We start from the raw sequence: 24,840 nt of genomic DNA, 5'->3' as shown, positions 1-24,840 counted from the left end.
ACACAGAATCCAAAGCAGGCTCCAGGCTCCGAGCTGTCAGCACAGAGCCGGATGTGAGGCTCGAACTTGTGAACCATGAGATCATGACCTGAGCCAAAGTCAGATGTTTAACCGGCTGAGCCACAGGCGCACCCCTCAAAAAGTATTCTTTATCCGCCACTGCCCCTCCCCAAACTGCTCTCCTTGGGCTTTGGTAGGATTCATTTATGATCTAGAGACCTTCCAATAATCTTCAAGGGGTATTAATTAGTATGTATATGACACTTGAGCAACTATTAGACCTGGAGCTTCTGAGGATTGCATAAGAAATGGAAGATTGCATTTTTAATAGCCGCTATTATGCCAGAGGGATTTTGTTGGTTTGCTTGCTTTGTTTTTTAATAGCTCTTATAGGGTCTTCTATTCTGAAGCTGAAAGCCAGCCCCCCAAATTCTTCTTCACACATTTCATGTGCAGTACCTACACATTTGGCGAACGGCCCTCTACACAAGCCTCCCGGGATGTACTTCTTGAGCCAGGAAGTACGTCTCTCTACTTCCTTCACAGGCCAGGTCTCTCTGGGAGAAGCAGTTTTGGACGGGGTGGTCAGGCTGTGCCTCACTCGAGAAAGTGGCTTCTGAGCATAGGCTTAAAACAGGTGAGGAAGCTGATTCTGTGGATTTGGGGGTCAGGTGGGATGGGAGAAACATTCCCAAGGCATAATAGCAAGAACTTCGGCAGGACTGGAGGGCAGTGAGTGAGGGGCAGGAGTCAGAGTTGAGGCCAAATGTGTTAGTGCCTGCAAGAGTGTTTCCAGAATGGGGAAATGCCTGATCTAGCCCCCCTCTGTGACGAAAGGGAAAATTTAAAGGGGATTAAACATGAAACGAAAAGAAGCTTTTTAATCAAATTGTAAATGGCATGGTATTTACCCCCACCCCCCCCCACCCCTTGTTTCTCACAGATTAGCAATAAACACAGGGAGGCAGCCTTAGGCAGTTTCTGCTGTAACTCCTGAGAGATTGCTTCCTTCCAATGTTTCTGAAATTAGAATTGCAAAGGAAAATCAAACAAGACCTCTGAATTGAAACACACTTTTTTCACAACTATTATATGTGTTATCGTGTAATCATTATTTCACCAAGCAAACATTTAAGCAACAGGCAATTTGTGCAGGGCAGATAGTGTGGGATCAAAGCCCACGTACACAAAATGATTGTGACATAAGATGGAAAATTAAAGGGCCCGGGTGCCTGGGTGGCTCAGTCAGTTAGGTTAAACATCCGACTCTTGATTTCGGCTCAGGTCTTGATCTCACAGTCGTGGGATCGAGCCCCAGGTGGGGCTCCACACTGGGTATGGAGTCTGTTTAAGATTCTCTTTCTCCCTCTCCCTCTGTACTGCCCCCACTTGCGCTTGCTCTCTCGCGCACTCTCTCTCTCAAATAAATAAGGTCTTCAAAAAAAAAAAAAGAAAATGAAAGGGCCATAAGAAGGATTTAAAAAAAAAAATACAATGGAGCTTCAGAGAAAAAGAAGACTCCTTCCTGTGGAGAGGTCTTCACGTAGGAGGTAATTTCCAAACCATATATTGAAAGATGTGTAGGTCCTGGGGAGATGGAAAAAGACATTTCAGACAGATCGCTGGGAGCTGGAAAGCCTGTGATGTGTGGCAACTCATATTTTTCAAAGACAGAACATCCCCCACGATCCAGTACACCGTGACCTTGCCACTCCTCCCCCTGAGGGGGTCTGTGTTCCCCCTCCCCCTGACTCCGGGGGTTGTGACTGATCTGACAGAAGTGAAGCTACGTGACACCACTTCCTTCTAGTTGGTTCTCTTGGGGTGCTTGCTAAGCTGAAGCTAGCTTCCACATAAGAAATGTGACTGACTTGAGGCTCACAAACTGTGCACTAACTGCCCATCATGCGAGAGAGCCCAGCCCGGTCGAAGTGACATGACTGCAGAGAAAACTTCCCTAATCCCAACCCACCATGTGGAATCCAGTAAGTCCTGGGGAATGACGTAGCAACAATTAGTGGAACTGGTGTATATGGTTTAGAGTTTTTTTAAATATTAGTAATGGTGGGTCTCTAGATATTTAATGAAGGTAAAAAACACTGGTGACAAGTTAGGGCTCACATTCTCCTCCATTTCAGAGTGCTAATATGTGGACAAGAAGGGAACTTTCAGTCTAGACATTCACTAGCACACCCGCAAATGAAACTGCTCAGGCAGCCTGCATTAATGGAATGCGTGCTGGGAACCGGTTCAGGAAAGCTGGGTTCTGATCCCAGTTGGCAGCCACGGGAAAGTCAGCTAGACTCTGAGCCTCTCAACTAATTTACCTGCCCCCCCAATACACACAAAAGCACTTCAAGCTCTATAAAGCATTATTCAGTGGTACAGGTTTTTAAAAATTATTCTAATTACATAAACCCATTCATGTAGCCTGAAATCAAATAGTACCAAAGGCCAACCATGAAAAACAGTGTTTTCCACACCCCCTCAAACTCTCTCTCCTGCTCCCTGCAGGCAGCCACATTTAACTTTTAGCTGGTTTCCTCCAGTAATTGCCGTCATGGTCCTAAATGACCTGCTTATTCCAAAATTTAATACAGCATCATGATAAGGAAGAGATGGCACTTTTACATTCCCCAACTTTCTTCCTTTATTCTCCCAAATGTCTGTTGTTATTTAAATCATTAATCAGTTCAAGGTTTCTATATAAATATTGGTCATTGCAAAGCCAAATAGGACACTAACAATATCCCCCTGCCCCCCCACCGCCTTTTTTGGACAGTTTTTTATTTTCCCCTGAAAAAACAATCACCTCCTTATTAAACCTGCAAAATACTCCGTGCGCTTAAATGCTTTCGTGATTCTCCATCCTATTCACTGCCATACCACCTGTTCCACTGAGTACATTTCCACCTGCTCTGCTAGACCTTTCCATCTTCCTGGTTTTATCTGGACTAGATGCTGCCTAGAGCTGTGCTTGTCCTAGGATTTTTCTCGGTTTCTCATGAATTGGAGCCATACTCTTCTGGATCCAGTTTCTTCTTCTTATTTGCTCTGTAATTTTGCTGGTGCATACCTTCCATTAGAGTCTTAGAACAGATTACATTGAAGATAAGCTTTCGAAATCCCTCTACAACTGTGCATTCATTGTTCTAGGATCTCAGTTTAAAGCAGAAGGCTCACATTCAGTTTTGGGGCATTTTCTTATGTTATTTCTCTAGTAATTTCCTGCCCTCTATTCCATATTCTCTTTTTTGAAACTCCTGTTAGTCTGATGTTGGACTTTTGTACTTGATCTTTTCAATCTTTTCCCCTTGTCTCTAACATTTCCATTTCGTTGTCATTTTGCACTACTTTGGGGGCATTTCTTTTACTTTACTCTCCAAACTTTTTACTAAACAATCACGTTGTGGAGGTCCAAGAATTTTTTTTAATATTCTCTGTTCTTTTTTCAGTTTGTGTGTATTTAATTTCCTGCACAATTTGCTTCTCTTGGTTTGCTTTTCTGGTTTTTTATTTTATTCTGTTTCATGTTGAGCACTTTCTTCAAATACTTTTTGATGCTTGGCTGTCCATTCATATTTGAGAGAAAAGTACTTAAAAACTAGTCAGAAATGAATTTATATGATAGTATTGTTGCTTCTTGAATAATTGATGCTTGAAAGCTATATTTTAAGAGTATTCATTGATGAAGCAAAAATTTACTGGTTGCTTACTGTCTAACACTGACAGGTGTTTGCAACACTAATTAATAGGAGCTGTCCCACTGAGGCAAGGTCACTAACAACAAGTAAACAGAGTTTACTCACAGTACTATTTCTTTTCAACATTTTTATCATCAAAAGGATGAAAATTCACAAAGCATTAATCTGGAAATTTGGAAATTCTGCAAAGCTCAATTCAAAAAGTGTTCTACAGACCAAAATGTTACAAATAAGCACTATAACTAACAAAATTAAGGTTTTTAAAAATTTATTTTTTAGAGAGAGTGGGGAAGACAGGTGGGGGGGGAGAGAGAGAGAGAGAGAGAATCTTAAACAGGCTCTACTTAAGAGTCTGAGCACGGAGCCCAGTGCAAGGCTTGACCTGGGGCTCAATGTGGGGCTCAATCTCACAACCATGAGATCATGACCTCAGCCAAACTCAAGAGTTGGACCCTAAACTGAGTGAGCCACCCAGGCACCCCACAAAATTAAGTTTTAAAGTGATGATAAAAATTTTGGAGCGCCTGGGTGGCTCAGTTGGTTAAGTGACCGACTTCGGCTCAGGTCATGATTTCACGGTTTGTGGGCTCGAGCCTTGTGTCAGGCTCTGTGCTGACAGCTCAGAGCTTGGAGCCTATTTCAGATTCTGTGTCTCCCTCTCTCTGTCCCTCTCCTGCTCACAATCTGACTGCCTCTCAAAAACAAACATTTAAAAAAATGTTTTTAAGTGATGATAATTTTTTTTTTAATTTTTATGCAACTTGTAACAATAATTGCAGTTCTGCCTACCCTCCACCCCCCTACAATCTCCCCAGGTCCCCTTGGCAGAAGTTAATACCTTTGACTCTCATACCTTTTGAAATTTACACACTTCCATACTTCCACACTTTAGGCAGTATCCACTGACTTCCTGTTATGGTAGGTGAGGACTTAGCTATACAGCAGAGTTTGGTTTAAAAAACTAATGTTCCATAACTGACATTACTCTGCTAATGTGACTATTACTCACAGATGGGCTTTATAACATGGTAATTAAGACTGTTTTCTTTCTTATTTTTGTTTTCCTTAAAGTTACTAATTGCATTGCTTTTTCATTTCCTTGGTTTTCTTTGTGCTTGTGTCTAATTCTTCCCATACTTTCCAACAGCCCGTCAGCATAAATTTCTACAAGTTCACATCAGCCTCCAATATTTTTCTTGGAGACCCACTTCTAGAATCTTCTCCCCTTCTGGACTGGTTGCTCTTAGTTCTGCTGCACAGTTGACTTCCTGGGTCTACAATTCACCGTCACGTTCCTGGATTAGATTTACTGTTCTGTCTTCTTCCTTCTTCCTTCTTGTCTCCATCATGCTCCTGATGGAGGGTGCATGGAAGATTTAGTTTTTGAGACTTTGAGTAGTTTGAAATCTCATTCTTTTACCTTCATAAATGATTGATAGTTTAAATAAATAACAAAATCTGGTTGGAAATATATATTAGAAAAATTCTGGTTGGAAATTCCCCTCTTGGGAGTGGCATTCCTCACTGGAGTTTGGGGTGTTTGTAGTAGCCATGAAAATGCACTGCTCAGTTTCCTGTTCTGAGAAGCATAACTGACCCATAGCACCAGTTGCTACCCCTTTGGACCCACTGCTTCATTGGCCCTGAGGTCATGCTTCTCACAGGCTACTCCCTTATGATTGAACATAGCAGGGGTACTAATGTAGACCCATTCCTGCAGGATGGGGACCCCTCTAATAGGCAATGTTGACTGGCCTGGCTGTATCTTTCTTAGATCTGTATTGCCATCTGAGACTCTTCCCACCTAAACCTACTTCTTGCCCACTCTCTTTCACAGATGTCAGACAAGTCATGGTCTAAAGGCTCTGCCTTCTGTTCTCCTTCCTCTTTATCCTTCACAGTTGTTTCCTTCAATAAATGTTTTACATATCTAATCCTGTTCTGACATTTGCATCTCAGAAGACCTAAACAAACACAAGTCAGGTTTCACTTCCTAGAAGGGAAAGAAAGTGCCATTCTGGGTAATATTAAGGGGGCAGATAGTTTCTTGGGACAAGACAGTGTTCCAATTGCCAAATATTTCACCAGTGGAACCTGGGGAAATGTCATGGTGAAGGGGAATGCATCGTAGGTGCAATGATCCAGGCATTCCAATGCCCACAAGGAGGGGCGAACTGACTGCTTCCTATCATACTGTACTGAGTCTCCGCAGAGAGATCATGAGAAACCAAGGGCCTTTAAGAAGCAAAGACTCAGTATGAGAGCCAGAGGGTTTCACTAGTAGCTTATCTCCTGAAGTGGAAGTATACACACAGCTTAGCCTCAGTCCTAGGACCTGGTAGAGATACAGAGCTGCAGAGATGTTTAAATGCTCAGTTAAGGTGGGTCTGTCATGCCAAGGTCAGAGCCCTGGTTGGGAAAACCTAGGACTCTGGAACATGGGCCATAGTTGCTGGGATCTTCAGAACCCTTAGAACCCTTGGGGATTACAGAGGTGGCTGGCCCTTGCCTAATTAGAGATAGCACTTCCCTATGCTGAAGAGGCCTCACTCTTAAAAGACAGCAGGTACCTCCCTCAGAAGTTGACAGGCCACTAAGTAGGGTTAAATCCCAGGTTTAAAACCTGGAGGCAGCTGGGCCTACAGAGGAGGCAAGACATTATATGCCAAAGTAGCTTCAAGATTTAGAATGTAGTGGGGCACCTAGCTGGCTCAGTCGGTTAAGCGTCCGACTTCGGCTCAGGTCATGATCTCATGGTTCAGGAGTTCAAGCCCCGCGTCAGGGCTCCGTGCTGACAGAGCAGAGCCTTCTTGGGGTTCTCTCTCTCCGCCCCCCTCTCTGCCCACTCCTCCACTTGTGCTTTCTCTGTCAAATAAATAAGCTTAAAAAAAAAAAAAAAAAAAGATTTAGAATGTAGTGGCAAGAACCCAAGGAGTACTACCAGGATTGAATTTGGAGGGCCCTGGATTCCAGAACTGGAATGTAAGACAAAACAACACAGAATTTGTTGACTACGGAGCACTCTCTCCAGAAATGTGTGTTAATGCTCTGGCCAGGACCTCGGGACACAGGGCAAACTTGCTGCTCGAATGGCTCTGAGAAGTCTAGAAAAAGTGATGGCCAACGCTGAGTGGGCAGAAATGCTTGAGTTTCCCTGACAGCTGAGAAAGGAAGGAATACAAGAAGCCGAGAGACGTAGGCGTACTGGAATGAGGATATTATGTAAGGCCAAACAACCCACTAGAGTTTGGCGTTTCATTTGAGAGCCAGAGGGAGAGACACCATGCACCAAGTCCATTGGGAATATGCCAGTGAGGGCCCACAAGCATCACTGGTGTGGTGGCAGTTCTCTGCAGGTCAAGGCTGATGGTTGGAGAGGCCATCACAGAGCTGGGCTTGTTCTCATCCATGGAGGCCATGACACCCTGAAGTAACAGAGACCAGGCAGTGGGTGGTGCTTAAAGCCAGAAGCCAGGAGGCCACAACTGGCATAACATGGTATTGGCATGGCTGGGCAGACTGCCACGCTTCACAGGGAGCTGTGAAGATGTTTAATAGAACATGGCAAAATAAAAAGCCATGATCCCTTGCTCATGGACCCATTGGCCCTGCTGTACCACAGCAGCTTTGTTCTATAATGACTCCCCAAGTACCTCACGTTCAGTATGGGAATTCACACCTTCCAGTTCTAGGAAATATCTTGGAATTACTTCATCATTTGCCTTCTCTTTCTATCAGTTATCTATTGCTATAAAACAAACCACCCCGGTCAGGGGATTGAAATAACAAGGATTTATGATTTCTCTGGTCTCTGCGGGTTAACGGGGCTTACCTGGACAGTTCCTCTGCTCCATGTGATGTAGCAGAGGTCACGCATATAGCTGCACTCAGCTGGGATCTCACCGGTGGCGAGAACATCCAGGGTGATCTTTGATCTTCCAAAGTCAGTCTTCACCTTTCAGTAAACCAGCCCACGTGCTGACGCCGGTTCTCATGACGGAGCAATCCAGAAAGACTTCCAATGTGAATGCACTTTAATTAAACTTTTGGTTGCTTCACATTCACTATGTTCCATAGAACAAAATACATCTGCTGTCAAGCCCACAGTCCGGGAAGGGGGAGGCACAGATCATGGCTACTGGCCGGCATGGTTCATTGAGGGCCACAGCCTAACACCCTACTGCACCCCTGCTTTCTCCTTCTGGAACTCTCATTATTTGAATGTTACACATTTATCTCCCACCTCTTTGACTTTTTTTCCATTCATCTCTCTGTCTTCTTGCTACATTATTAGGTTTCATGCCTCACCTTTATGTTCCAACTTTTCTATTAAATTTTTCATTTCTGTTATAATGTATTTCATTTTCAAGTATTCCCCCCCATCTTGTTATCCTTTTCTTATATCCTGTATTCAGTATCTTCTCTTATCTCAGACTCCCATTGGGGGTTTTAACATTTGTTTTTCTTTATTGAGCTATAACCGACATATAACATTATGTTAGTTTCAGGTATACAACACTGTGACTTAATATGTGTATATACTATAAGTGATCACCACAATAAGTCTCATTAACATCCGTCACCACACAGAGTTGCAGTTTTCTTCTGTTAAGAACTTTTAAGATCTGTTCTCTTAGCAATTTTCAAATATACAATACAATGTTATGAGCTATAGTCACCGTGCTGTTTATTACATTCCATGACTTATTTGATAACTGGAAGTTTGTATGTTTTGACTGAGGGTTTGGTAGGGGGGTTTGAGCATTTTGTCCCTGCATATTCTTGGTTTCTCCAAGTTTCCTTCAAAATTAGTTGATCATTCTGTTGTTGTTTCTTTATTTGTGTGGGTCTCAATCTTTCATGTTAGAGGCTTTCCTCAGATGTCTGTTGATCTTTGCCTATTCATATTTAAGAAGGACAAACAGGGGCGCCTGGGTGGCGCAGTCGGTTAAGCGTCCGACTTCAGCCAGGTCACAATCTCGCGGTCCGTGAGTTCGAGCCCCGCGTCAGGCTCTGGGCTGATGGCTCAGAGCCTGGAGCCTGTTTCCGATTCTGTGTCTCCCTCTCTCTCTGCCCCTGCCCCGTTCATGCTCTGTCTCTCTCTGTCCCAAAAATAAATAAACGTTGGAAAAAAAAAAAAAAAAAAAAGAAGGACAAACAAAAAACCTGACTGGAGGGTCTGAGCTACAGTGTAGGTGGGGTTTGCTGACTTTGAGTTTCACTGTAGAGGGATCTGTCTCATTTAATTGTTATGGAAAACATTAGGATCAGTATCTGAGGTCTTTCCACATGAACTCATCAGATTCCCTGGAGAAGATTCTTCCAATCTCTACCTGGAGAGTAAGCCACACTGTCAGCCTTCTGAGACCCTGGTAGGGAAGATGGGGGGCGGGGGGGGGGAGGCTGGGGGTGTCTCAGCTGTCAGCTGCATATGTTCACTTACTCCTTATTTTCAGTATAGGACTCACGCCCTCAAATGTGCCTGATGTCCCTAAGCCCAGACACTTCCCATTTTTTACTCTCTAGAAAGTTAACCTCTAGTTTTCTCCTGAGAGGAGAAGGGGCAGATGCCCAGCAGTGAGGAGAAGGGGGTGATCTAGGAATCTGGTTCTTTCTTAAATAACTTTCAGCCGGTTCTCCTCATGTGAGCACTTAACTCCCTTCTCCTCCAGATCCAGAATATTTGGTCTTGCCACTCTCGGAGCCTCCTGGAGATTCTGCAATCCTAGGATTTGTTCTTGGCCTCTCCTCCTGCCAACAGTCTACCTTCTTAGGCCTGCTCAGTCAATAACACTCGTACATCTGCTTTTCAGCTTCCAAAGCTTTGCCGCTACTCTGCTGTCTCCACTGTGTGGATCTTTGTCTCCACCCCCTTCCCTCCTTCTCTCCTGCCCTCACTCCTCCCCCACCTTCATTCTTTAGCAGTTTCTTTACTACAGTTTCATGGGGTTTCAAGGAAGAGAAAAAAATTGTAGTGGGTAAATTCAATCTGCCATCTTTTTCCAGAAATACTACTTACTATTTCTCTATCACAAAAGTAATACATTTTGCTTACAGAAAAATTAGAAAATCCAGATAACCAGAAAGCAAAAAAAAAAAAAAAAAACATCTGGGGGTGCCTGGGTGGCTCAGGTGGTTAAGCATCCGACTTGGGCTCAGGTCACGATCTCTCAGTTCGTGGGTTCGAACCCCACGTGGGGCTCTGTGCTGACAGCTGGAGCCTGCCTCAGGTTCTGTGTCTCCCTCTCTCTCTGCCCCTCCCCGCTCATGCTCTATCTCTCTCAAAAATAAAAATTTTCTAAAGTCTTCTGTAATCCCACCATCCAGAAATAACCCACTGTTAACTTTTGTCCTTTCCCCGTTCTTGGAGGGGGCGTGTTCTCTCATTCCTGCAACAAACATCTGCGTGCTCCCTTGCATGCCTCCCTTGTGAGGCTCCGGGTATAAAACAGGAATATAAACATGGTTCCTGGCATCTCAAAGCTGAGGTCTGTCGAGGGAAGACAAGCAAACAAATCACTTCAGTAAAATGGGTCAAGTGTGGTTAGAGAAGTAATACAGGATTTTATGGAAGCACCAAGCAGGAATGCCAAATCTAGTTTTGGTTATGTCAGGAAGGGGCTAGAGAGAGCCCCGCACAGCCCAAGAACTGTAAAGTGCTCGCTACTTAGTCACATGTCGTTATCAGCAGAGCTATGTAAGAAGCATACTACAACTGGCATTTTTCTCTTAACAACATACCATGTGCAACTTTTTAATCACCATATATCAACTTTTTAATACCCAAATACTATTCCACTGTATGCACGTCCCGCTATTCCTTTAACTGAATTATCCATCGGTGGTAACTGCCTCTGTTGCCCAGTGAAGATGAGATTTACTAAGATTAAAAGTTCAAAAATAAGCGACAAAAGATTTCAGGAGAGGTCTGGCTTAACGGCAACTTACACAGGGAAACACTAAAAAGCCCGAGAGGCTTTAACTGACTACAAACTAAGCCAGTCCACGGGGAGGTGACAGCCAAAACGGTTAATGCAGTCTTGGACGGCATTATCCTCAGTCAGCGTCCAGGAAAAGAAATGCGCCCTAAACATCTGGGGCAGCTACAATTGGTTCTGTAACTCAAATTCTAAGAGAGGACTTGAAAAATTCTAGGTTTGCTTTTCCAGCTTCTTTCCCTCCTTTCCCCCGATGCTTCAGCCCTTCCAACGACCGATCCTGTGGGGCGAATTGCCACCTACCCCAACCGCATGCCGCTCTCCCAGACCATCACAAGCCCTTCTTATGCTGGGTGCCTGCACACCAGCCCCAGCGATAGGAGCCCACAGCTATTTTTGTCAACGAACCGTGCCCGTTCATTTACACGTTGCTTATGGCCACCCTCTAACTGCACAGACACAAGCGAGTGCTTGCGACAGACACTGCATGACCCACAAAGCCTAAGACCTGGCCCTCTGCAGAAGTGCTTGTCAGCCCCTGATCTCACCAGCATAGTTTTCCCCGACTACCCCCAAAACTCTTACCCATCCCTCCTTTCTTGGCACCCGCGCCGTCCCTGGTACTCACTTCTATGAAGGCACTTACACATTTCAATGTAATTATTTGACAACCCTATCTCCCCTACTAACCTCTAAGGGACATGAGGGCAGGGGTCTTACCTTATCCTTCTTTTTGTGGAAATGTGAGAGCCTTTCCCTTAAACCCTTAAACCGCCATCACTCCCCCCAGCCACAGCCTCTTGTATATCTGGAACAGACCTGCAGACTCAGAGAGAAGTTTTTGTCCTTTGTGGGTCCAGGGAGGCTGTGACATGTAACCCTGACCAGGAAGGGTGGAAAGGGCCAAGCGACTGGTTCAGGGTAAACACAGCCCACGTTAGGTAAACAAGAGGAAGCTGAATCTCTCACGCAGCCCAAAGAGTGTACTTTGAAAATATCTGTGCTATGACTTCCGTTTGGCTTCAGATCACTTCAGGGAAGCTGTACCTGATCCCAGAACGAAAGACCCTGCCACCCTTCCCTCCCCCTGCCTCTGCCAAGCCCCAGCAGAAAGGCCTGACATTGAGTAAAGAGAAGCCAACACCAGGAGAGAAGTAATGTCACTGATAGGGGAAGGGGCTGGAGGGAAAAGACCAAATGAGGAGGAATCCAGAGAGAAGGGGGTGTCAGACAGGAAGGAGGAGGAGCACCCCCCCAAAGATTTGCAGGTGCCTGGAGATGACGTACATTCCCTACCACCCCTCACCTCCCCTGTGGCTTTGGAGCCATCCCTTGGTCCCTCACAAAAAGAACGTGTAAATGCAGCCAGAGGTCCCTATTCTCTGCAGGATCCAGAGTCTGGAAACCTCCGGCCCCTTACATCTACACCCATCTCCAGCCCCTTGTTAAGGATGGTGGGACACACGCAGGTCTGAGAACCAACCCTGGAGGGCTCTGCTCCTTGAAGACCATGCCCCTCTTCCCACCCCTGGAGAAACAGGAAGGTCAACTTTTCCACCTCCCACTCGACCTTATCCTCAAGTGTGAGAAGATACAGAGGCCTCTCTAGGGTCATATTTGCATTCTCAGAATTCAACAACATGCCTGCCTGCCACATGGCAGGCTCCCAAGAAGGGGGCCTTGGCTAAATGTCCGGCTTCCTCTAATTCTCCTTGAGGCAGACTTCAGCATGAAGAGAAAATACTTAGGAAGAACAAAGTGGCCTTTTCAGATATTTGAAAGGTTGTCTCATCAAAAAGCAGTTCGTTTTATTCTTTGAGATTTGGAAAGGCCAAGAGCCAACCAGGGGTAAGTCCTGTACTGAAGTCCTAAAATGAAGAGACAGGCTTCCCACTCAATATAAAAGATGAGAATGAGTGGATTACTTGGGAGGAACTGAGTTCCTCTTCCTGCAAATAGTCGAGCAGAAGCTAGAGGACCCCAGGAGAGTCACTGGGAGTGGTTTGTCCTGAGAAGAAATGTGACCTGGGATTTCCCCAGCCCCTTGTATTTCTTTCCTTTTTTCTAATTTTTTTAATGTTTATTTATGTTTGAGAGAGAGAGAGAGCACAAGCAGGGGAGGGGCAGAGAGAGAGGAGACACAGAATCGGAAACAGGCTTGAGGCTCCCAGCTGTCAACCCAGAGCCCGACGCGGGGCTCGAACTTGAGAATGGCGAGATCATGACCTGAGCCAAAGCCACCCGGGCGCCCCTATATTTCTAACCTTCTAACCATCAAATAAAGATGCACTACAGGCATGGAAATAGTATTTGCTTAACCACTGTATTTCACTTAACGTACGTCACAACTTTTCGTTTATTTTGAGTATTTCATCAAACCACAAAGATAATGGTTCATGGATGATGTTCTGACGTCTATACTTTAAACAATAATGTTATCAATAAAAAATCTACTCAGACTGAGACCACAAAAGTTCACGAAATAGTTATCTTTAGTTTGGTCAACATATCAAATTATAGCAGTTGTAAACTTGAGTATATTTCTTTCAAACACCAAACTGGGTCCAAACAAAGGTAGTTGGTAATGTGTTTTGGGTAAAATAGATCATTCCAAAAATGATTTGAATAATCTTTGGTCAAACGCTATTGCAATAACTGTGAAAATTTTGTTCCATTGAGTGCTATAAGTTGCATGTGAAGAAGTTAAGTAGGGCAACAATTTCTAAAGTATTTGTCTAATTCCTCTCTCCTAAATAGCTCGTGGTTTTGCTTTTTTTATTATTATGATTGACAATAAATTCATACCTCACCTCTGTAGAGTTCTTTCCATTTTTCAAAACATGTTGACATTTATGATTTTGTTTTCCTTCTCACAATATGCCTGGGAGATAGGCGGTGTGGCAGAGATCCCTGGTTGCCTGAAAGATCTGGTTCCACCTGGTTTCAACGCAACTAGAATTATCTGCTGAGCTCCTGGCTATGCAGCAGGACAATAAGTCCCAGGCTCCTTACACCACTTGACTGAACTCTGCCAACGCGATGTGAGTAGAAAGGACGGTACAGCCTCCAGGTGGGGCACTTACACAGCCACATTCTTCCCCTTCCCCTCTTTCTTTGTCACTGGATGAAATGCGGGTATTACTTGCCCTGGAAATGCACAAAGGTCATACACCTATCTGGGCAGGAATTTTTTCCCTGTTCTTCCTCACGGTTTTAAACTCCTCCCCAGACACTGTGTGAGAAAACAGACTTTAAGTATTCAATTGAGAAGAGAGAAAAAAAGGACATACATACTGAAATAAGTAGAGATGATTTTACATCTGCATTTATTCCTTCATTAAAAATTATATCGATCGTATTCTTCTGTGAGGTAAGCACTAAAAATTGAAAAATAAATATGATCTTACAGTCTGGGACCTCAAGGAGTCACAAATGAGTAAAACAATCCACTCTTCCTGTTGTTAGCACGTAACGGAAATATCAGTGTGGAGTCTGAAGGCTAAATAACAGTTTATCCCGAGATGGAGCGGCAAAGAAGTAGAGTGATCCTTCAGACTGACTTTGTACCAAGACGGAGCATACAAAAGGTAGACGATGCTTCTCTGTGTAAGTACGAGTGACAAGTGTAAATTAGTAGTTTCTGAGGAGGTGTGGACCCCGGAGGACTCACTAACACTGTGTATTGTTACTCATCCACTCTTTGTTTCTTGTCCTCCCATTAAGCATGTATTCTATTCTCCTCCTACACCTAAACTTTCCCTGGTGCCTTGAAAAGATGACATTCATGGAAAGAAAGGCACATTTTGTACAAGTTAATTATAATAAAATTCTGGCTTAGAGCAACCATATTGTCTGAACACTTAATAGAACTCATAAGACTTCTATATGCCAAAGTCATGACTAACTCCACAGCCAGGTACACAGTTGAACATTCGTTCACTTTGTACTTAAGAAGTACACGTGGGGGCGCCTGGGTGGCGCAGTCGGTTAAGCGTCCGACTTCAGCCAGGTCACGATCTCGCGGTCCGTGAGTTCGAGCCCCGCGTCGGGCTCTGGGCTGATGGCTCAGAGCCTGCAGCCTGTTTCCGATTCTGTGTCTCCCTCTCTCTCTGCCCCTCCCCTGTTCATGCTCTGTCTCTCTCTGTCCCGAAAATAAATAAACGTTGAAAAAAAAAATTAAAAAAAAAAAAAAAGAAGTACACGTGGACATTATTTGAAGGTTGAGTAGTTTGTACTTTTCCTCTTTTTTATTAACACTGTTAAACATTGCTACCATTTTGAAATTATTTGAAATTATTTGAATTTATTATAGTCCTTTTTCTATTCTTAAAATTCTTCTTGGACTTGACTGTAACCTTTAAAAAAAGCACCGTGTTCAGTCAGCTATTCAAAGAAGAGTGAGTCAAGCTCTTTGGGAGATATTTTTAACTATTTATGATTAAACACACTAAGGAATTCAGCAGTATTCTATAAAATACTTTAACGTTCAACCCAGTTGATTATTCCCTCTATGCACCAAATATATTTCAGTGAGAGGAAAATTGGTAAAGTGCCTCCCAAAAGTACGTGGCATATATAATTTGAGCATGTATCTGCTAGATAAATTGCCTCCACTATTACTTGGGAAATGAAAACTCAACTAGATAACAAAGCTACTTCAACATACTACTAAAGCCAGCCAGGAGATTTCCCCCACCTCCAATTCTGGAAACTTCTTCATAATATTGCATAGGGACTATAGTTTTTAATTGTTTGGTAATCTTTACAATGGAATCATAAATCTGATGAACCTTAAATTTTTACTGAAAATGTCACGTTCTGCCCCATTATGCTTGCTGATCCTCTACGCAGTTAGGATTTGGCACTCCTCGTCCCATTGGAGAGTGGCTAGAAAGACTGACAAAGAAAGAAAACCCTAGGAGCATCAGATTATAAAGGCAAAGTCAGGCTATTAAATGGCCAGGAGCACTCACTGAGCACCTACCAAGGACAAGATGGCACTTTAGGAGAGATCAAGTGAATATGACTTCCTTACTTAAGGAATTGCCCAGCCAGTGGGGCAGTGAAAGGAGGAAATGGTCACATGAAGGAGGCGTGTGGTAGAAGGCATCAGAAATGAGGCACAGTGGGGTCCAGGGAAGGAAGATACGGCATTCGGGTGTGGAACCGAAGGGAAGACCAGTTCAAATGTGAACTGGTTCTTCAAGGAAAGGTGGGATTTTAATAAATGAGGGACTTTGTCTTGCTCACACAGGACGATATCCTTGAGAATGTCCATCATGAAACACCACAGGGCACAAGGGCATAAGCAAGGGCATCGGCTACGAGTCTATTCCAATTATCCAGGCAGAATCTGACAGGGACTTGGATCTGTAGCTCCAGATAGAAGGAGAAGTGGTTGGATTCTGGGTACGTTTTGAAGGTAGGTAGGGCAGTAGGATTTGTTGATAGATTGCAAGATGTGAGAGAAAGGGAAGAGTTAAGGCTTGGGGCCCGACCAACTGAAAGTTCAGAGTTGCCATAATGGGTATGGGAAGCACAGGACCGTCTGGAGCTCAGAGCACAAGTTCTGGCTGGAGACCCCAAACTTGGAGTCATCAGGATCTAGAGCATTCAAAGAGTTCACCTGGAGTGAATCTAGAGAAAAGGTGCCATGATGGAGCCCTGGGCCCTCCAATATCTAGAGGCAAGGTGAGGAGGACACGGAAATCTCCAGTGAGCTGAGAAGGGAAGCAAGAGAGTCAAGTTGAGGAAGTGTGTCAAGAAAGAGAACAGTGTCTAGACAAATGCTGCAGACAGATCGGCTAAGATGTGAGCTTTGATGTTAATGCATAGCCTGCTCGATGCCAATCATGTCTGTACCACCCATTAGCATCCCAAGTATTCTCGCCTAGTCCCACGTCCTAAGTGAAAGAAAGTGTCTTTTTCCACAGGTTCCCTGTACAAACATTTGCAAGACTCCCACATGGGAAGCCCACGCGTACCTTCAGCTCGGTCCTGGCCTTCTCAGAAACCCATGGGCAGAATAAAAACTCAGAGGCACTGCTGGGGCCAGAAGCCCAACTACAGGCCTCAATGCTAGTTTCTCAGGGGACATCAGGAGCTGTGAAGGTATAGCAGTCTCTCTACAAGTCACAGAGAAAAGGTGTGTCCTCTTTCTGGGTTATACTCAGATGAGCAAAACAACCCGGGGGTCCTAGAGCTCTCTGGGGAAAACCTTTTAGTTCTGTTTCTCCCAGTCTCTGACTCTGGCTCTCTTTTAAACACACACACACACACACACACACACACACACACACACACATTTTTTCAAGGTTTATCTCAGTACCAGGAACCCAAAAGAATATGGAGACTTCCATTTTGAGCAGAACCCTCCATTATTCAACCTGCTGTTTGTCTGACCTGCCTCCTGTCCTCCAGGCCATCAGACAACGATTCTTGAACTCGGGGTTAGCGCAGGGGTGAGGGTGGGCGGCTAGGAGAGAAGGTTGGTTCAAATCCCCAGTCTCCCCGGGAGGGGGGGGTCTCTTTAGTCTGCAAATTAGTGGAAGCACACAATGGGGCAGGGAAGGGGTGCTGGCCACTTTGCTCCTTCACCAGCATCAGATCCCCAAATGCAAAAGAATATGCTAGGGGCTTAGTGGCCTTAACAGCAATATCTAAGCCCTGGCTGAAATGTTCTATTACCCATATATGCACAATATGTCTTACCTTTTCAAATAAGGTCCAAACTTCCCTACCTTCCTGTCCCTAACACAGCCACCAAGAAAGAACATTGAAAACACAATGAAAATATCTCATATGAAAAAATTAAGCTATTGTTTTTGATAACGACAAGTTACATCTTCATAGTATGTAAGAATGGCTACATTCCAAACCAAAGAAATTTGAAAGCAAAATTAATATTTTACAGCTACTAGCATTTTGTTTGCAGCCTCAGCAAAACCAAACGTCCACCTGTTAACTAATTTCTTATGAATACAAAGTCCACTGTGTTTCTGGGAAGGATGGTTAGTGTTTGTCAAGTTTTTTTGTGTGTAAAGACACAAAACTATAACTGAAAAGTTAATCAGAGGGCCAAGAGTGGGAACAAGGATCAAAAAAAAGCATGTTTACCATTTCAAATACCAGTCTACTAGAAAGCTCCTTCAGTCCCCAGTCCTGATTTTATACGTGAAAGGATCATGTAAGTCACTGCAATAAAAACTGATGACTTTTTGTATACATACAGAGTTTAATACATGCACTCTAAAAATAGAACTTGTATGATTTAAATCTAAAGTAGTGATTTTGCAGGAATGGTCTATCGGACCCTCCAGCTGGTCTACAAATTTCTTGTTTGTTTCTGGTATGAACTAAAATTTGCTTATGCTCTCTTCAAAAGAGGGACCATTTCTTCCCATACCTTTTCTATCACCAACAATGAACAGGTGGTGTTTAAGATATTTTGGTTCCTTAAAGAATTGACAGACTGATAAAGTTTCTTACTATTGCCCTAAAGTATCTTAACGAGAAGAATATGTATCAATCTGAAATCACAATTTTGTTGTCAAACAAATCCAACATTCTTCTATGCCCCGTGGTAGCACACAGGAGCTGACATACAGTCTTATTTAGCCATTATTCCAACATTACCAGGAGCTCAGAGTGCTTAGTCACCTCAACAACCCAGTCCTGTTCTGCCTCAGTGGCTTCCATGAAAAGTGTGTAGAAGTGGTTTTCATCTTGAATTTGTTCAAAATCTGTGGCTTAATTCTCAATTTAAAATAGGTCTTCCGTAAGCCCACTAGTCACCAAAATAGAGTACGAGAAGTCAGACATGTAAACACTTTTATTAAAATGTTTGCACATATACAGAAAAAAACCTCTTTCTCTCGTGGTATAAAACTCTGTACAAAATGTGCCAACGACTGACATTATCATAAAGGAACCCTCAAATCAGTGGGACCTAATCTTGAGCACTGAGTGAAGAACTAGGAAGAAGAACTGAGAGACAACCTGATCGTGGCATATCAAGAACTCCTGCCGTCAGGATGTACTAAGCCTTCTGCACAAGGGTGTCAAAATCAATTACGTCAGGCTAAGGATCATCTCATCACCAAGGAGTCCTCTGAACTGGAGAAAGGATCTTGGGAATACTGTTGTTGTAGGGCACAATCTAGATCATCCTGTCGTTGCTTCTGTATTTTTACGGCTACAGCCCTGTTTAAGATTGTCCAAGGGGTCTTCACTGCCCTGACGATTAGTATGGTTGATGGACGCAGTTCTGCCTGCCATAGAAAGAACTTCCAAAGACAGTTTAAGCTCAGTTCTCCAGGAGATGCCATTTTGAGATCTTTGCATCTGCTGCACTGTGAACATGGGTCTCTCTCTCTCTCTCTCTCTCGCTCTCTGTCTCTCTCTGTGTCACACATACACACACACACACACACACACACACACACCCCACAGATCTTACTGGAGTAACACCGAACCCATGACATCTCCACAAACTCTAGCAGAGGCTAATGCCACCTGCTCGTCTTCCTAACAAACCTGTTTCTTTCATCCACCCTCCTCACTCTCCCCTTAGCTACTATTGGGAAATCGTCCCCTCCTTACCTCTAGGGATTCCCATACACCCAGAGAAAGGAACTTTCCTTTCTCTCTCCCCGTTCCCAAATGCCTGGCTTCCCAGGAAAGCCCCAGCTGCTCAGCCCCCCCCCCCCCCCGCAAGATGCCAACCCTAGGTGACTTCAGGAATGTGTTCAAATGGAACTTCCTCTAGGCTGAAGGCTCGGCCCCCCACTCGCCCCTGGCATCTCCAGAGGCCCTCTCCCCGCGTGGCCCTCTGCCCGGCCCCTCGAACTCACCAGGAGGAGGTTGTGCGCCACCAGGTACCCGAGCCGCGCGCTGCCCCGGACGCCAGGGGCCAGGCGCCCGGTGGCATAGCCGTGCCAGGCCACCACGTAGGGGTTGTCGATAGTGATCCAGTACTTGACCTGGCCGCCGAAGTGGCGGAAGCAGAGCTCGGCGTAATCCCTGAAGTGGTCGGCCAGGGCGCGGTTGGCCCAGCCGCCGTAGGCGTCCTGCAGGCGCTGAGGCAGGTCCCAGTGGTACAGGGTGACCACGGGCTGCACGCCCAGCTCCCGCAGCCGCTCCAGCAGGCGCCGGTAGTAGCGCAGCCCCTCGCGGTTGGGGGCGCCCGCGCTGCCATTGGGGAGCACCCGCGCCCACGAGATGGAGAAGCGGTAGTGGGTGACCCCGAGCTCGCGCAGCCCCTCCGTGTCGCGGAAGACGTTGTTGTAGCCGTCGCTGGCCACGTCCCCGGTAGCGGGCGGGGACGGCGACGGGGCGCCCGACGGCGGGCGGGCTACCGGGGGGGCGCCGGGGGGCGCCGGGGGGTGGTGGGTGAACGTGTCCCAGATGGACGCGCCCTTGCCGTGCTGCCGCCAGCCGCCCTCCGTCTGGTAGGCGGCGCTGCCCACGGCCCAGAGGAAGCCGTCGGGGAAGGTGTCGTGGAGGAGGCCGGCGGCCTCGGGGGCCGGAGGCTGCGCGAAGCGGGCCCAGGTCTGCGCCCCGTCGCCGGGCTCGGCGCGCAGGCGGCGGGCGCCCAGGCCCAGCAGCAGCAGCAGCAGCAGCGAAAGCGGCAGAGGCGGCGGCGGCCGCGGGCGGCGCGGCGGGGCGCGGGCGGGCATGCTTCGCGGGAGCCGGGCGCTGGGGCGCCGCACCGCGCCGCGCCCCTTTATGCCCGCGCCCCGCCGCGCCGCCCGCCCCTGCCGGCGCGCCCACCCCCGCTTCCCCGCCGGGCCCCGCTGGCAATAATTACCTGCGAGCCGGAGCCTCCCCGCTCCCGGGAATGGGGAGGGCGCGGGGCGCAGAGGGCGAGCGCGTGCCGCGGAGGGGGCGCGGCAGCGAGCGAGGTGCAGCGGCCGCCTCTCGGGGACGTCGGAGAAAAGGCACCTGTCCTTCGCTGCTCCCAGGAGCGCGGGGGGGGGGATGTTTGGCGACGCAAGCGGCCTCCCGGCCACCTTCTCTTTCCCCTGGGAGAAGCCACGGAGCGGGTGTTCGTCGAGGAGGGAAGGCGGCCCACCAACTTTCCCCGAGCTCAGCGCGGGCTCTTTGCCTGCCCTCCCGGAGCCCGGCGGTGGGGGAGCACCTGCTTTCTCGTGGCCTCCACTCGAAGGCCGAGAACAGCTTTAGGCCGACATTGTTAGAGCCGTTTGCCTGAAACCGATTGGGAGGGTAAGGTGGGGAAAGCCAGGTGGGAACTCGGGATGCCTTGAGACAGCGACTGGTGGCGGACTTTCTTAGAGTCTTTAGGGAGAGCAGGGACGCGCAGGGACGGAGGGTCGGTCCCCAGGGACCCGTGTAGAAAGCCTTCAAGGAAGACAAAGGAGACGCGTGGGTTGCATTGACACTTTGCTTTACTCTCCCTCATACGGTTATCTTGTAACCATTTCTTTTTTTCTTTTTTTTTTTTTTTTTTTTTTTTTTTTTTTTTTTTTTTTTTTTTTTTTTTTTCCAATGTTTATTTATTTTTGGGACAGAGAGAGACAGAGCATGAACGGGGGAGGGGCAGAGTGAGAGGGAGACACAGAATCGGAAACAGGCTCCAGGCTCCGAGCCATCAGCCCGGAGCCTGACGCGGGGCTCGAACTCACGGACCGCGAGATCGTGACCTGGCTGAAGTCGGACGCTTAACCGACTGCGCCACCCAGGCGCCCCTCTTGTAACCATTTCAAACCAGCGCCGGTTGTTGAGTTAGACGTTGCAGAATTACTTGCCCACGGCTCAAAGGAAGGGAAAGGTGGCGAGTTCCTGTCAACGACAGTTTTGATTGTTCTTATTACACATTTTTGTTTTTTAAGAAAAAACGAAGTACCAAGTTTTCAACTTTGAGTAACTGTTATTTACCTATTTAAAAAAAAAATCCTTTTATGAATAATCACGGTTTAGCTTTCAGCTCTGACTTAGCAAGTCACTTATCTGTGTAAAGTTTTGCACGCAGCTCTGGTGGAGCCCAGGGTCCCAGGGTCCCACCAATGCCTCCTGAACGGAGAAGGGAAAGGGGAGGAGGGATTTAGCCCAAGCAACCACTCCCACCCACTACAACAAAGGAGATTGGTGACTTCAACCCAGTTGAGAGAGAGCCCTTTTGACAGGTTGTGGGGACACAGTGTCCATTTGAAGATGTGTATACATGACCTACGAATAACTGATGTCCATCTGGTGGCGAGTGGAGCGACCTGGGCTCCACCTCTGTGATCTTGGAACAATCTCTTCTCCAAGGCTTAAGATTCTCATATGTAAAATGCAGATGTCTGTGTCTACTCTGCCACCTTTGAGGCCTGTGAAATGCAAACGTAAAAATGTGCACACAGATGACTCCATCACAGAAAACACAGACAAATGTAAGATCCTGCAAATATCTCCCTCCCCCTCCAGTACCGTGGGACTCACTCCCAGCACACCTGTGCCTGTGCTGAATGACTAAGATCTCCGCCGAGGTATGAGTACGTCTGTCCTTGTGGGATGATCATCCCTGTGCTGTTTCTTACACATTTAAAATTGGTAAAGTTTTGAACATTGCAAATGCAGGTGCTTTTATTAATTTCCTTTACATGTTAGCACAATAAATTTATTCCAGTATTTTATTAAATATTCCCAACTCCAGCTAGCATATATTATCGTGATTAGTAAGATTAAGCCATCGGACTGGAACAAGACATACTGCTATTCTTTTACATGTGGCATTTACATTTTTCAATAAATGTGAAATAACAAACAGTGACACTTAAGCAATTAAAAAAATCATACCACACAACTGCGCAGGCACACTCGCTCCCCGCTAAATCAAAAAGCATTTATGTCTGCGTGCAGGACCACATTTCCCTTCTAGAGCTGACGACTGGAGCATTTGCTGGATCGTAGCTTGTTAAGTTTCAATTAGAAATGCATCATGGGTCTCACGGAAAAGTAGCTTAGGCTAAGTGTTCACGTATTGATGTATGGTCTGTTCAGGGCAGATTGTATTTATTGCTACTTTTATTTAACCAACAGTTTAAAAAAAGAGAGAGAAGTGGTTTTTTTTTTGTTGTTGTTGTTGTTGTTTTGTTTTGTTTTGTTTTGTTTTGTTTTTGGAGCCGTGGTTAAAAAGAATGACCAAGTTGATTAATGCTCACATTTGAAGTTCATCTCTCCTAAGTTGGACATCAAAGGCTCCCGCATTTGCAGAGATATTCCCAGGTGATAGTTAATTTAACTCGACGATGAACATTCATGATAATTAAGGTTTATTTCCAGAACTTGCTGTTTATCAAGTTTCTGTTTGTGGTTATTGACCGGCGGGTTCCTGAAGCGTGAGTAACTGCTCGCGTTGCCCCTCACTTGTTCAGTTTTATTTTGGTTCTCGTCTTTCACAGCCACCTTCGAATTCTAAAATGTGGGTTTCATTTAGTGCTTTGTTCTCCGGCAAACAAGAGATTAATTACTTGCTGTGCTTTGAATATGAAGGTGAAGTTATTGATGCATCCCAGGAAGGGAAATTTTAAAATCTACTTACTGAGATCTGTCACGGTGATGATTTTCAACAACCACAAGGTGGTTCTCAAGCCACCCATCATCCACATTCCTTCACCCTTCAGTCCCTTCTTGTAAGTCCTTCTCTGTGTGCTCTGTGAGCCCATGCCAGGCAAGAGAGCAGAAGGAAGTCCACTGACCTCCATGGGCCCAAACACAACCCCAGCCTCACAAGCTCTCAGCTCCTCAGCCACAACATTCAGCCTCTATGGGGAGGAATGGATATTGTCACCAACAACCTCTCTGAGTAGCAACCATGGGCAAAGCAACCGTGAGGAGCTGAAGACTTCAAATCGTAGCTGATCCCTCACCCTGCCTTCAAAGACAATACTGCATTGGAGAAACAGGATAAAGAATGTTGATAATATGTTGTTGAGTGTTCACAAATGACACACATGATACCCATTCCAGGAATTCAGAGGAAAGAGAAATTATCCTATTTTGAATTGGATGGAAAAGTTTCATAAGAGGGGCACGTGGGTGGCTCAGTCAGTTAAGTGCCAGACTTCAGCTTAGGTCACGATCTCACAGTTTGTGAGTTTGAGCCCCACGTCGGGCTCTGTGTTGACAGCTCAGAGCCTGGAGCCTTCTTCGGATTCTGTGTCTCCCTCTCTCTCTCTGCCCCTCCCCCACTCACAGTCTGTCTCTCTCTCTCAAAAATAAACATTAAAAAAATTTTTGTTTAATTTCATAAGAAATGTGACAACATTTGGGGTTTATAGAATAAAATTTACAAGGAGATCTGGAGGCAAGGATAGTAGAAAGGCAAAACATGAAGAAAAGAAGCCTCACAGTGTATTTGTAGTAAAAACACCTATTTGTGCAGGGAAATAGACTAAAAAGGCAGATACGGCCTGGAGATTTGGACCAGACATTCTGATGCTGGGATAGCAGATAAGATAAGGGTGTTCCGAAAGAAACAACCAAAATCCAAGGGCTGACTGTTGGTAAGGGTATCCATCTATGAGGAGAGCTGGTGGCGTAAGAAAGGAGAAGAAAAGAAAACGAAACCCACAGGGGAGTGCCAGAGGTCCCAGGATAATGTGCGTTTCAAGCTAAGGAGAGGAGCACTTCCAAAAGGAAAGATGATCAAACTTGTTGAGAAAAGACAACTAAAGAGGGCTCAAGCCGGACTGCGGTGTGAAGCATCAGAGTGTGTGGGAGGTGAGGAGATAAAGGCCATCTGTACCTCCTCGTCTGAGGAGTTGGCCAGTGGAAGGAGTGCAAGAAGATGGTCACTTGGGGGGTTCACAGAGTACAGAGAAACTTTTTCAAGGTGAGGAGCTCTGCACCTGTTTGTGCATAGAGGAGGAAAGGTCAAGGAGAAGGAGAATTGGGAGTCCGGGAGTTCATCTTTTCGATGAAGCAAAATACTGTGCAGCACCAGCTGTGATCTAAGGTAGATGATTCTAGACTTTTAAGGTCCCAGCAAAATAAACAGGGAGACCGTAAAAAGACCACAGAAATGAGAGCATGCAGCTGGAAAGCTCAAAAGATGGAAAAGGCAGCCTATGCAAGCGCCCCAGGGCAGTGGACCGAAAGCTACTACCAAGGTGACAAAGAGAACTCTATGAAGGCTTCAAGATGCCAGCGACTGGGTTCCTGGGAAGCTGAAGCCCGGCCAAACTCTCTAGAGC

General features: G+C 45.9%; 1 protein-coding gene across 1 annotated transcript in view; it reads right to left on the bottom strand.

Moving 5' to 3' along the window:
* Positions 1-20,319, bottom strand: part of KL (klotho) — a 48,387-nt gene extending 28,068 nt beyond the window's left edge. The window contains exon 1 of the mRNA XM_030308947.1: positions 19,495-20,319. Within this exon, the coding sequence (XP_030164807.1) occupies positions 19,495-20,319 (825 nt within the window). The remainder of the gene's footprint in view (positions 1-19,494) is intronic.
* Positions 20,320-24,840: the final 4,521 nt, after the last annotated feature.

Source organism: Lynx canadensis, chromosome A1 (genome assembly GCF_007474595.2).
Source record: "Lynx canadensis isolate LIC74 chromosome A1, mLynCan4.pri.v2, whole genome shotgun sequence".
Taxonomy (NCBI): domain Eukaryota; kingdom Metazoa; phylum Chordata; class Mammalia; order Carnivora; family Felidae; genus Lynx; species Lynx canadensis.
This window is presented reverse-complemented; position numbering and strand designations above follow the sequence as displayed.